At 43.4% G+C, this 13,856-nt stretch overlaps 2 protein-coding genes across 2 annotated transcripts in view; one reads left to right on the top strand and one right to left on the bottom strand.

Moving 5' to 3' along the window:
• DHFR (dihydrofolate reductase) overlaps positions 1-9,589 on the bottom strand; it is a 26,588-nt gene extending 16,999 nt beyond the window's left edge. Inside the window, exons 1-3 of the mRNA XM_006870585.1 lie at positions 9,499-9,589; positions 9,135-9,184; positions 5,727-5,832 (exon numbers count right to left, since the gene is read on the bottom strand). Of these exons, the coding sequence (XP_006870647.1) occupies positions 5,727-5,832; positions 9,135-9,184; positions 9,499-9,584 (242 nt within the window). The 5' untranslated portion in view covers positions 9,585-9,589. The remainder of the gene's footprint in view (positions 1-5,726; positions 5,833-9,134; positions 9,185-9,498) is intronic.
• A 248-nt stretch (positions 9,590-9,837) lies between these two features.
• MSH3 (mutS homolog 3) overlaps positions 9,838-13,856 on the top strand; it is a 280,941-nt gene continuing 276,922 nt past the window's right edge. Inside the window, exon 1 of the mRNA XM_006870606.1 lies at positions 9,838-10,038. Coding sequence (XP_006870668.1) covers positions 9,838-10,038 — 201 coding nt within the window. The remainder of the gene's footprint in view (positions 10,039-13,856) is intronic.

Here is a 13,856-nt window from a genome sequence, read left to right on the forward strand (position 1 = left end):
CACAGACTGGGCCAGCGGTTCGTTCTGTTATGCATAGGGTTGCTGTAAGAAGCAAATGACTTGATGGCACCCAATGTCATCAAACAGGTAATTCTGGGTTTTCTAAAGAGGCAGTCAAAGTTGTATCATAGCAGTAAAACTATTTTTTAAAGAAAAAGGAATGGAATCAGAAGTTGAGTGCCTTTGGGCTGAGGCTTACTAGATAGAGGAGTGCTTTCCTTTTGGTTCCTATGCTTTTTTGTAGAGGTGGAAAAAAAAAGTTTTGCTGCGCTGTCAATCACAAACCATATAATTCATGCTTAGTACAGTTAGGAACTGTGAGTATATTCAGAGTTGTACAACCATTGTCACCATCTAGTTTTAGATCATTTTTATGAACCTGCAAAGAAGCCCCAGGTCCATCAGTGATCATTTCCATTTGCCCCTAATGTTCCAACCCCTGGCAGCCACTAATCTATTTTGGCTCTCTGGAGTTGCCTATTCTGGACATTGCATACAAACATAATTATATAATATCTGGCCATAATAGCTGGCTTTTTGTGTCTAGCCTCTTTCACATAACAATGTTTTAAGGAATCGCTCCATATTGTCGTATGAATCAGTACTTCATTCCTTTTTATGGCTGCAGAATATCCCATTGTAATGCTCTACCACATTTTGTTGGTCCATTTATCTATTGATGGACTGGGTTGTTTCTACTTTTTGGCTATTATTAACACTGCTGCTATGAAAGTTTCTGTACACAAGTATTTGCATAGATAATGTTTCTCTCTCTCTTGAGTATATACTTCTCTCTCTCTCGGGTATCCCATCAATTCTGACTCATAGTAATCCTCTGTAGGGTTTCGGAGGCTGTAAATCCTTACTGGTACAGACAGACTCATCTTTTTTTGGCAGAGTAGCTACTGGGCTTGATCTCCTACAACGCCACCAGGGATCCATATTCTTAAGAATGGAATTTCTGGGTCACGTGACAGCTTTATGTCTAACAATTTCAAGAAATACCTGTTTTCCAAATGTGGTTGCTTACAATTTCTTTTAAACCCACAATGTAGTTATCTAGAAAGCTTTCCCAAAGCATTTTATCCCATATCTTACAAAGAAAATAAATTACCTAAAATAACTAGTGTCTGGCTGTAAATTTGGGGTTATCTTAAAGATTCAGTTTCCATCTACGTTTTGACGATGGGGTGAGAAAAACTGACTATCTCAAAGGCTGGCATAAGTAATGGTGGTTTATGTACACACATCTATCTTTACCCTCTTGTTTAGGAGTTCTGGTGTGATGCTGCAAGATAAGCACTGTACTGGTAACCACAAGGTCAGGCTTCCCAACCCACCAGATGCTCCTTGGAAACCCTATAGAGAGTTGCTGTGAGTTGGAACAAACTCAATGGCAATGAACAGGGCTCGTCACCTAACAGGTGCTCATTATATGTGTGGAACTGGTCAGCAAGTAGGAAAGCAGCAGAAAACTGAACTTATTAATTTTTATATGTGTATTGACCTATTTTTCAAGCATGCTTCATAATAAAGACTTTGAAGTAACCAAGCCTAATCACATATACCACCCAATCCAAACTCAGCGTCATGTAGTAAATCGCAACTCACGGCGACCTTATAGGACATGGGCTATAAACCTTTATGGAGGGAGATCACCACATCTTTCTCCCACAGAGTAGCTTGTGGGTTTACACCACTAGCTCTTTGATAAGCAGCTGAGTGCTTTAACCACTGTCATTACGGTTCTTACTACAAGGAGGTCATAGAAATTAAGATGCAGTTTTTGAGAATTGGGGTCTCTATTGAACATCTTCCCAACTGAGATGTCTCGATGTCTGCTTTAGCTCAAACTAGCCATAAATAAACTTGAGCAGTATTCAAGAATATGTTTTTAAAAGAATCCCTGGAATAGCAATGTAGTCTGCAAATTTGGATTTTACCCCAAGTAAAAAGCTAATCAGAATATCCTAGCAACCAGGAGAGAGAGAATAGCATTAAGAGTAAGGCAGGTGGCAAGATGTACCAGACATACTCCCCGTCCCCCACAGATCATATGTATTCTGGAATATCTTCCTCCAAGTTTATACCTGTGTCACTCTAGGAGGGATCTGGGAGAAAAGCCTCTATAGGCATCTGCATCAACTTAGTTTAGGCTGTGTAATGTTTTCAACCTTCATTTAGTATGATGATTTTTTTTAAATGCACTTTATTTTTTAATTTCTTTGTCCATCAGCTAAAGTTCTGCTGTCTATCAGTCAGTTCTCAATCTAAGAAGTTGTTGTTGTTATGTGCCGTTGAGTTATTTCCAACTCATAGCGACCCCATGTAGGATTTCCAAGGAGCAACTGGTGGGTTTGAACCACCAATTTTGCAGTTCAAACTAACCTTGGTGTCCAGTGTATCATCTTGCAGCACCACAGAACAGTTAGCATGCTAATTCCGAACTTTGCCTAAAGATTAAATTCAGTTTCCCTCCCTCCCAAAATTCCCCCTGAAGTTCATTCAGTAAGTTATTTTAGTGGGTTAGAACCAACATTTTTTTTCTTTCTTTTTATCCAAAGAAACAAATCCAATAGAAACCAGGTTACTTCACCTGTGGAATAAATAACATGGAAGCGTTGGCCAAGGTCAAAACATGCTCTGACATACTTCCATCCCAAAGGGTATCTGGAACTATCTACAAGGCTAAATCAGAGGAAAGGAAAATCCTAGTAGAGACATAGTTATCCTTAGAACCATTTCAATCCTTAAAATTCTATCCTTAGACACAGAGTAAACAATGTAAGTAACTGAGTTTGTGGTTCACTAAGTCCTTGGTGTGACACTGTGGGTTAATGCGCTGGACTGTAAAGTCAGTTTGAATAGGAAGGTCGGTGGTTCAAGCTCACCAGCAGCTCCTTGGAAACCCTGTACAAGGTCGCCATGGGTCAGAACCGACTCGATGGCACTTCACACAATAAGAATAAACTTCTGTTGGGCTAAATGGGACAGAGGTAAAAATGATGTCTGCTCAACCTTGGAACAACAGGGCTCTCTGATACAGGGATCAAGGCAGACTCTGAATGGGTAAAAGAGGTTAAATAATGTTAACATGCTTGACTGTCTTATGAATATTGGTTTCCCTTGCCTACTAGTATAAAAGTTCAGGCTATCTTGTAAAAGTTCTATCCACTTGAGTAGGATACAAAGGGGTATCGGGAAACATGATTACAGAAAGCTTGTAAGCCTATCTTCAGCCTATAGCTGACGGGAATACCTAAAAGGGGTTCTACAACTTGCCCAATGAAGCAGACCTCTTGCAGAGCCTATGAAGTACATAGGACCTTAGGTGGAATCCTGAGCCCCCTCCAGAACCTTCTGAGGTATGATATTCCCACTTGAAAGGAAAAGCAGACCAGCCTCAAACAGCTAGAGTAACAGAAGATACTTCTTGAAAGAAACACCAGCAGGAAAAATAAAAAACAAAAATGGCAGTCTGATTGGTTACTACAAGAACAAGCAAGTTGCTTGCCAAGGAGCAATCAAGACAAGCAATCAAGTCTCTTCAGGACAAACCCCCTTCAAAACTGAAACTCAAAGGGAACACATGAGCAAGTATGTAAGCTTGCTGGCGACCACGTTGGTCTGCTGGTGACTGGATGAGGGGAAAAAGTAGCAATGAAGATATGGACTGAAGATAAAGACGCTCATCTATGGAGATAAGAAAGAGAAGAGGAAGGGCTGGTTGGTCTGAAGTGTGGTGAGACCTGGGGACTCCTGAGCCCATGGACAAGGGCATAGCCACGGAGGGCTAGAGCTGAGAGTGAAGTATCCAGCTAATATGACGTGATGGGAGACGTGAACGCCTACACTTGTAGACAGTAACCATCTGACCTACCTTTGATGGCTTGATGATTAGAACTTGACTTGAGGAAGATAAAAAATTGATAAAGGAAACAAGTGTAAACTGTTATGATTTGATGAACTTGATCTATACTTACGGATATAGTAGCTCAAAATACCAACTGAGAGGGAAGGAGTCTTCACATCAAAATATCAATCCTATTTCCTTTCTATATAGGGTTGATGTTGTTAGGTTCCATCGAGTTGGTACTGACCCATAGCGACCTTATGCACAGCAGAACGAAACACTGCCTGATCCTGGGCCACGCTTGAGTCCATCGATGTTGATAGGGACGGGCAAATGAGAAATTGGCTACCTAAAATGGGGGGCCTATAAAGGCATGAGGAGTCCTGGCATGGCACTGTGGGCTAATGTGTCAGACTGCAAGTCGCTTGAACTGCAAGGTCAGTGGTTCAAGTTCATCAGTTGCTCCTTGGAAACTCTATACAAGGTTACTATGGGTTGGAATCGACTTGATGGCACTTAACAACAACAACAACATAAAGGCACAAAGTGACTCACAAGTTTTCAAGATGGAGTTTAGTTTCAGAGTGTGCGGGGGAAGGCAGAATCCCCACTGAATAGTTTTCACCTTGTCTAGACTGGTCTGGTGAAAGGAGATGGGGATAAGATTCTTAAGACTCAATAGTGAATAATTGTTATCATGGCTAATTGTGACTGTCACAACTTTAAAGGTAGAAGTTTTGTAACAAAAAAGGGGAAGCAGTTAATCTTACGGTTCACAACCCATCAAGGGAGAAGAACACAAGTGGAATGTGGGATCCTATCCAGAGAAGCAGTGACACCAGAGATGGAGGCAGAGATGAGAACATGGAGAGACAAAGCAGCTGAGGACTCTAGACTCATGGAATGAGAAAGGCTGTGTGCTGGTGGCCAGTAGGCAGGCTGGCAGAATGTGCCATTTGGTCGTTTAAATGTTATATTCCTGAGTTCTTTTGTGTACAATCCACCCTCAAAAAATAAACAAACACCACCAACAAAACAAAAAGCCCCACCATTAACAAAACAGAGAAAATAGAAGCAAATATTGTTGAATGATGAAGCACGGTGGAGACTGTAATCATTGAAATGAAATGATGAGTGTAAAACTGATGGTCTCCCATGTAAGCTATCATTCAGTACACAATAAAACCTTAAAAAAAAAAAAGAATAAATTGCTATTGTTGTTCAGTGCTCTGAAGTTGGTTCTGATCTGAAGTTGTTTCTGACTCATAACGACCAGTATAAGGTTTCCTAGGACCAACTAGTGGATTTGAACCTTATGCTTAACAGTCTAATGCTTATTCTACAGTGACACACCAGGACTTTCTAATGGTAACAGGGCTAAGTTCAGAGAGGGGATAACCTCTTAATTTTTTCAAGTCCTTACACATACTATTTTGATTTTACAGGAAACTAGAAAAAATTATTAGCTACACTAAGCAATTCATATTTGAGTTACTCAAGTATTACTATGAAATTTACTGTAACTTTTCAAGGTTATGGAATCAGAATAAATTACTGCTAGTGTGGCATAAATTATTGCTGTAATCATTTCCTGTAATCACCTTAATGACATGAAGCAGCTTCATTAATAGCTGCTTTTCAGCTATTTTATTTTATCATACACTGAATATTCTTGCAGTTACAAATCGGGCTGCTAATCTCACAGTCAGCAGTTCGAAATTACCAGGTGTTCCATGGGAGAAAGATGAGGTTTTCTGCTCCAGTAAAGATTTATAGCCTCAGAAACCCTGTACAGGGTCGCTATGGGTCGGAACCGACTCGACGGCACATAACAACAACCACAACAACAAATTGGTTAAAGTACGGTACTTACTTGAGTTCTCTACTAAGAACCAAGTTAATTCTGTCTTTCAAAGGTCTATTCTTCTCAGGAATGGAGAACCAGGTCTTCCTACCCATAATCACCAAATTCTGTTTCCCTGTAAAATCAATAGAAAGAATAAACATTTTTTTTTGGAAAAATATATTCATCACATGTAGATACACACACAAGGGGGCTTTCAAACATTAAATCAAATTATCTTTCAATTTAATTTTTCCACGAACTTTTTGAGTATCCTGATGAGGTGCTCTAGGATAAGGCCTGGACTGCTAACCTCAAGGTCAGTGGTTCAAACCCACCAGTTGCTCCTCGGAAACCCTATAAAGGATTGCTCTGAGTCAGAATCGACTTGAAGGCACTTAACAACAACAACAACAATTGTTAGAGTGCCATCTAGTGGACCTATTTTAAAAAGCTAAAACTTAATTTAAAAAAGCTAAAATTGTTGTTAAGTCGGTTCTGAGTCACTGCGACCCTGTTTAGGGTTTCCAAGGCTTGAAATCTTTGCAGGAGCAGAAAGTGTCATCTTTCTCCTGAGCAGTGGGTGACGGTGTGAACTGCCGTGGACCTTGTGGTTCATAATCCAGTACTTATCACATGGAGCCACTATGCTCCCACAAGTTTAAATGCTGCTGTTGTTAAGTGCCATGAGTCAGTTCCATTTCATATACAGGGTTTCCAAGGAGTGGCTGGTAGGTTTGAATCACCAACTCTGTGACTATTACCTTAAATATTGTTACTTGTTGCCTACTCAAGTCCAACTCATGGCGGCCCATGTGGACGGAGTAAAGATGCTTCATAGGATTTTCAGGCTATGAGCCTTTGTAGGCAGACTGTCAAACTTGTTTTCTGAGGTATCTCTGGATGGATTTGAACTTCACAACTTTTTGGTTAATAGTCCAATGCTCAACAGCTTGTGCTACCCAGCAAGTCTCTTTCATATATATAGCTTCCAGCTTGGGTTTAATTTCTTAGGAGAAAAAGATCTTGAGAGTCAGGTACTTGGATCCAAGGAACAGAAACACTTCCTATGATTTTTGGTATGTACTAAGAGACCACCAAGAGCAATGTACAAGTATGCATCCCTAAAAATCATAAAATTAGTCAATTGTTGTGTTAAGTATTGTCGAGTTGGTTCCAACCCACAGCAACCCTGTATAGTTTCCGTGGAACATTTGGTGAGCTTGAACCACTGACCATGTGGTTCAAAGTGACTTTGCAATCCAGCGTATTCAACCACAGTGCCACACCAGGACTCCAATCAGTCAATTAGTTTTATCATATTTAAACAAAATATTTACAAACCTCAACTAGTAAGACTAAGCATTTTTCCATATTTTGCTTTACTATTCAAGGAGCTTTGGTAGCATGTTGTTGTTGTTGTTAAGTGCCGTTGAGTCGGGTCCGACCCATAGCGACCCTGTACAGGGTTTCCGAGGGTGTAAATCTTTATGGGAGTAGAAAGCCTCATCTTTCTCCCGCGGAGCAGCTGGTAGTTTCGAACCACTGACCTTAAGGTTCGCAGCCCGATTCGTAACCACTACGCTACCAGAGCTCCTTAGGTTACGAATTGGCCTGCTAACTCAGGGTCATCAGTTCGAAACTACCAGCTGTTCTGCAGGAGAAAGATGAGGCTTTCTGCTCCTGTAAAGATTTACAGCCTCGGAAACCCTGTACAGGGTAGCTATGAGTCGGAATCGACTCCATGGCACATAACAACAACATTTAGAACCAAGTTACTTCCGAACATAGGACCTTATACATGGTTGCTGAGTTAGATCCAACTCAATGGTAATCAACAACTCACCCACATACAGACACACACAAATATCTGTATGTTGTTGTTAACTATTGTTGAGTCGGTTCTGACTCAGTTACCCTCGTATAGGGTTTCCAAGGAATGGCTGGTGGGTTTTGAACTAGTGACCTTGTGGTTTGCAGTCCAGTGCTTATTAAGTATCACACCATAACTCCAAACATCCATATATACCTAAATTATATATGGGGTGCGGGAGAGAGAAGGGGAGAAATGGCTTTTGGTACTCTTCCATTCATCTAACAATAATGTATCTATTGAAAACCAGGTAAACAAGTGAGGAATTGGATGCTTTACCAGACCAAATTGAGTATTCTTTCCATTCAGTGACTTACTTAAGGCTCAAATCAATGGGGGCCTTGTCTGTGTCCTGTGAAAAGTCTGTGTAGCAGCTACTCCTTTCTGAGGTACTGTTTGCCTGACTTGTGTCCCTGTTTACAGAGATATCTCTCAAGTTTTAAACGGGGCATCCTTTTATTCCCATAGTCTGTTTTTTTAAAAATTTTTACAAAAGGCTTTTATTGTGAATTGAGTAATAGTTTGTTGTTGTTGTTGTTAAGTGCCGTCGAGTTGGTTCCGACCCATAGCGACCCTGTACAGGTTTACAAGGCAAATAATCAGTTTTACACTTAACCAATCTTATTTTGTTTCACTGCCTTGATTGCACGCACCATCGGTTAGCACAGTTGTTGTTGTTGTTAAGTGCCGTTGAGTAGATTCCGACCCATAGCGACCCTGTATAGGGTTTCCAAGGAGTAGCTGGTGAGCTTGAACCACCGACCTTCCTGTTCAAACGACTTTGCAGTCTGACGCATTAGCCTACAGTATTTACCTTTATTATCTCTTTTTGTTTTTTGATGTACACAAAACACACCAAAAGTATTTATTTAAACGACCAAAGGGCACATTTTGCAAGCTAGCCTCCTGCCTGCAGGCACAAAGACTTTCTCATTCCATGGGTCTAGGGTGCTCAGCTGCTCTGTTTCATCCCCATATTCTTCCTTGAGTTGTCCTCTTGTCTTGTCTCCAGCTCCCTCCCTGTGTCTGACATTATCCTGGATGTGCTATAGGCACCTCCTAACTGTCTTCACCACAGCTGCGCGCTTCTTTCCATTCCTTTATTATCTTGTCACTCAGACTCTTACACTGAAAACGTAGGAGTTCATCTTTGATGCTATTCTGCATCAACTTTAGCTTCTGGATCATGGAGCAACATCTAACAGAGTCTTGGATTTCTGTCCTCACTCTCGACTGCCCTTCTTCAGTCCTTATCATCTTTCAGGATTATTCCAAACACTTCCTCTGGTTTCCTTTCCACCCTTACATCTCTGGCTAGATAAGCCTCTACTGAGCTGCTCATTTTGGCCAATATCTTTATTTCATAAGCGAACCCACATATACTTTTAAAGAAAAAAGTGAAATTTGAAATATCCTTGGGAACTGTACATACTCCAATAGTAAAGGAAAAGGTCCCAAATTAACACGTTAATTTATATAGGAAAGGTTGCTATATAAATAAAATTTAAACTGTTAACTTAAGTGAGAAATTTGCTACCAGAATCAATTAAAACCACCCATGTTACCTTCTACTGAAGAGGTCGTGGTCATTCTTTGGAAATATTTGAATTCATTCCTACAAGTCAGAGAAATACAGCATTACTGGGAGCAGTACGCGCAGGATAATGCTGGCCTGAACTTTGCTCTGGGCCTGGGCTCCGCCTGGAAGCTGCGGCGCAGCACAATTGGGACGGAAACCAAAAACTCAACAATTTAGCCTATCCGATTGGTGGTGTGGAAGGAATCACGGGCCCACCTATCGGTTCAGGGTAAAAGTCAGACCCTCTCTTTCCCATCCTCCACTGGTGAGGCGGCCCGTCAGTGCCCCACCCAATGCCCAGATCACTGGTAGCCTACACCAACCAGTCTGTTTCCCGGCCTGGCAGGTACCTGAGCGGGGGCCAGGGGAGGTCTCCGTTCTTGCCGATACCCATGTTCTGGGACACAGCGACGATGCAGTTTATCGGACGAACCATGACAGTAAGAGTGAACGCTTCAGCACACTCGCTTGACCGCCGGATTACCACGGAAGTTTGGCGCGAAACTGTGGCCACTCCGCCCCATTAGTCCTATTAGTGCAGACTAGAGACTCCGCCCGCTGCCCCGCCTCCCGCTCCGCCGCACACTTGGGTCGCGACGTGCTCGCGTCCGCGAAAACCTGGGAACTGTGGCCGCGGGCTCGCGCTCCCCGGCTTAGTCTTGTCTTCTGGCTGCCATTCCTTTCCTACGATGTCGCGCCGGAAGCCTGCCTCTGATGGCGCTCGTGCCTCCGACTCGGCCCCAGCAAGGCAGGCGGTTTTGAGCAGATTTTTCCGATCTGCGGGAAGCCTGAAGTCCTCTTCTTCCCCCAAGGTTGCGGCAGAGAACGCAGACCCTGACTCCACAGCGCCCCCAGCGCTCACTTACCTACCCGGGTTGCCGTCTCACGTGGTGGGTTCAGTCGGGATTGGGTGGGGCCTGAGGGGCGGGGCGTGGCGGAAGAAGGCGATGACCTACGAGCGAATCTGGGAGATGATGGGACCAGAGGAGAAGGGGGCAGAGCTGGGGAAGGAGAAGGTGGGAAACCAGTCTGGCCCCTGCCTAGGTGTGGTTAGTTCAGAGTTTTTAGTTACCACTTGTCTTCCTAAGAACTGAAGGGTGGTGCTTGGCTGTTAACCGAGAGATAAAGAGTACAGCCTTGAAAACACTACGGGACAGTTCTGCCCTACATGAGTCGAAATTGTAAGACAGGGGTTTAATAGAGTTGACTCCAAGGTCACCCAGGTTCTTAATGGAGAAGCTGCAGAAGGAACTCAGGGCTCCTGACTCCCATTTTGGTGAAAGTAGGGAACCTGTGGACAAGGGAGACATCGTTAAATCTCTTTCCACCCCCCTTTTTTTCTAAAAAAAAAATATGAATTGAGGATTGATGAACTTTATTTATATTGTTGTTGTTGTTGAGTGCCGTCAAGTCGATTCCGAAGCATAATGACTCTTGTATAGGGTTTCCAAGGAGAAGCTGGTGAGCCTGAACCGCCAACCTTGCTATTCAGACGACTTTGCTGTCTGGTGCATTAACCCACAGCGCCACACCAGGACTCCTTATTTATATTAGAGTATTTGTATGTGTTTGACTATGAGACTAGAAGAAACTTAAGTTTCTAGTTTTTTTTTTTTTTTTTTAATACTGTTGAAAATATACATGTGTGGCATTGGTTACATTCTGTAAGTTCCACCTTTCTTGACAATTTTTTTGAAACTTCTGTGAGATGGAATGAGCCGGAACACAAACACCCACGTGTAAGGCTTTACTGAGGGTCAGGAGGAAAGAGAGCAAGAGAGAGTGTGTATTGTTGGAGAGGGATTTTTATACTGGTTAAAGAGGGCGGGGTTGAGAGTAGTGGAGGTAGGTGATAGGTTGACTAGGGATGCCATGCAGGTAGAGAGAGGAAGTTCCAATAGGTAGGAAAAGAGGTTCCGGGAAGAAGAGCTAAAGCGTGGCAAGCAGCCATTGTATTATGCACGTGGATGAGAGATTCTGTCATTACAGCGTTTTGTTGTTATGGGTACAGGGGTGGAGGTCATCTCTTCTGGAGCTGCTTCCTGCTGGAAGCGGGTGAAGAGGAGGAAACTGTGTATCTGGCATGTTCTTCTGGCTGGCTGGTCCTGTTGCTTGGCAGTGGTTGGCATCTGGCCATGAGGAATTCACCTACCATCTGGTTTGTGAAGGCCCTCAGGCATTCCTGAAGAAAATTTTGAAGACAGTGAAACAGGGAGGGCCAAACGACGTTATCAGGAGGATTATAGTTAATGGCCCTAGGAAAGGGAGGAGCCAAGGTCACCAGGAGGACATTAGAGTCCAACCATAGTTGGCTGTTTCTGATTGCCTAGTGCAAATTCTGTCTTTTAATTCTTTTACCTTGCTGAGGACTATGTCAGATCCATTGACAAAATAACAGCATTCCTCACCTAGATAGGGTCTGGCATATTCCTCCTTTCTCAGCTGTGAGATCTAAACCGCGTCGGTTTTGGAGTACTTCTTCAGCTAGTGAGTTAACTTGATTTTGTAAGGCAAGGAGGGTGTCTGCTACCCTCTCCATGTCCCTGTTCAAGGCCTCTGATCATTTTTGTAATAGATGTTACTAATCAGATGGAGTTAATATTCAGGCCCTAGGGATGAAATATGTTACCCACACAGGTGTTGTGCGTGTAGGCATTTAAAATTTTTTTCCATGTAAGAAAAATATTCCTTTTGGCCCACATGTTGGGTTGCTCACCTTTGTTATGTCAGTGCACCTGGAAGAGAGAGGGAGGAAAGATTAGTGATGTTGTTGTAGTTATGCAGGTGAGGTTGGTGGAATTACTGAGGCCAGTGTCCATGAGGAGAGGTCCTGTGTAGTGTATGGTGATTGTATTAGGATATGATTTAGGGACTGGGTTGGTGGGAATGGCTGAGTACCCCAGGTCCCTACAGGGCAGAGAGTTTGGACAGGTACCATACTCTGATTCCACAAAACTGCTTGATGACAGGTGTTTGTCCCAGATAGCAAGCAGAGTGCATAAAGGTCAAGACACTGGAACAATCTGTGGCTGTATGAGGGGTTGAGCATGTTTTGCCATTTTGGCTAAGGCATAATCTGGTCATCAAGGTTGAGATAAAGAGTATAGAGAACATACTGGGATGATGACAAGTCCCAATATAAGAAGAGTAAGGCGAAGAGTATTCGAGAATGGCGAGGCCACGTGGGGGCTGAGACAGAGAAGAAGCCTACTGCAAGGACGATATAGTGCCCTGAAGCGGGCGAGGAAGGACGTATGGCAAGTTGACATGGAGGTATGTCTAAGGGAGTATGTGGAGATAGGGGCTAGCGAGGAGAGGAGAAAGACTTGTCAGCAGAGAGCTTTCGTCTGGTGAGAGGTCAGAGAGAGTGCCCTGTTGTTCTGTTGGGTGGGGTTTGGGTAAAAATTGGTCTGCGTGGGTTAGCAACAAATGATGGACCATACTTAGGGTCGGGATACAGTCAACAAGTGGGGATGAGGTGGTTGGGAGGTATCCATGAGGATGCGTGTGGCCTGTGACCTGGGGAGAATGTACAGTCCCTTGAGAAGAAGCCAGTCCCCAGAGAGTATGGCTCCCTGTTTGAGCCATTCCTGTGTTTCAAGGAGGTTATAGAGGGATGTTATAGGGAGAGCAGCAAGCATTTGTGTGGATGGAGGTGGGAGCATGGCCGTTCGTTTTGCTTTGCGGTCGGCCTTGTTGTTTCCCTGTGAGATGGGGTCATCGGTGGATTGATGACTCCTATAGTGTAGGACTTATGCTTGTGTTGGGAGTTTTGCTGCTTGAAGTAGTTGTAAGACTAGGAGACTGTTGTTTATAGGGGAGCCTTTTGGGAAGTTGTGTTAAAGGGAAGAGACACGGCTTCAGTTACCCTATCTGAGGATACAGTGGCATAGCCGGCCTGGCATTGGCCTGTAGGTGAAGTGGTGGAACTGCCATCAATGAACCATATATGATCCGGGTGGGACAGTGGGGTGGAGATGTGGGGTAGAGGAGGGAGATGATGTAGAGCTTCAGTACCTGAGAGAGATGCCTTGTGGTTATAGGGAGGAGGGAGGCAGGGTTGAGAAGGGGGGCAAGATTCTAATTTAAAATTGGGATTTTCAATGAAAGTTATGTGAGATGGAATGAGCCGGAACACAAACACCCACGTGTAAGGCTTTATTGAGGGTCAGGAGGAAGGAGAGCAAGAGAGATCGCGTGTTGCTGGAGAGGGATTTTTATACTGGTTAAAGAGGGCGGGGTTGAGAGTAGTGGCGGTAGGTGGTAGGTTGAGTAGGGATGCCATGCACGTAGAGAGAGGAAGTTCCAGTCGGTAGGAAGAGAGGTTCCGGGAAGGAGAGCTAAAGCGTGGCAAGCAGCCATTTTATTATGCACGTGGATGAGAGATTCTATCAACATCCCTGTCCCTTTGTTTCTCATCTATTCTTTTAAGTTGCTGTTGTCAACTTGACCACATATTGATAATATTTTAAGGGTATAATGTGTAATGTAGGCACTCGTTTCTAATTAGGCTACACTCTTACTTGGTTCAGATATGATTTCAGGAATTATTTTGTTCAAAATTTAAAGATTTCTTTAGGGCAAAATTTTTGGGGCCAGCTGGCTTTAGTGACACCAGAAAGCGTCTAGTGTTAGAAGCTGCAATGTCATTGTTGTTATTATGTGCCGTGGAGTCAGTTCTGACTCATATCGACCCTGTACAGGGTTT

This window comes from Chrysochloris asiatica, unplaced genomic scaffold (genome assembly GCF_000296735.1).
Source record: "Chrysochloris asiatica unplaced genomic scaffold, ChrAsi1.0 scaffold00145, whole genome shotgun sequence".
Lineage (NCBI taxonomy): Eukaryota > Metazoa > Chordata > Mammalia > Afrosoricida > Chrysochloridae > Chrysochloris > Chrysochloris asiatica.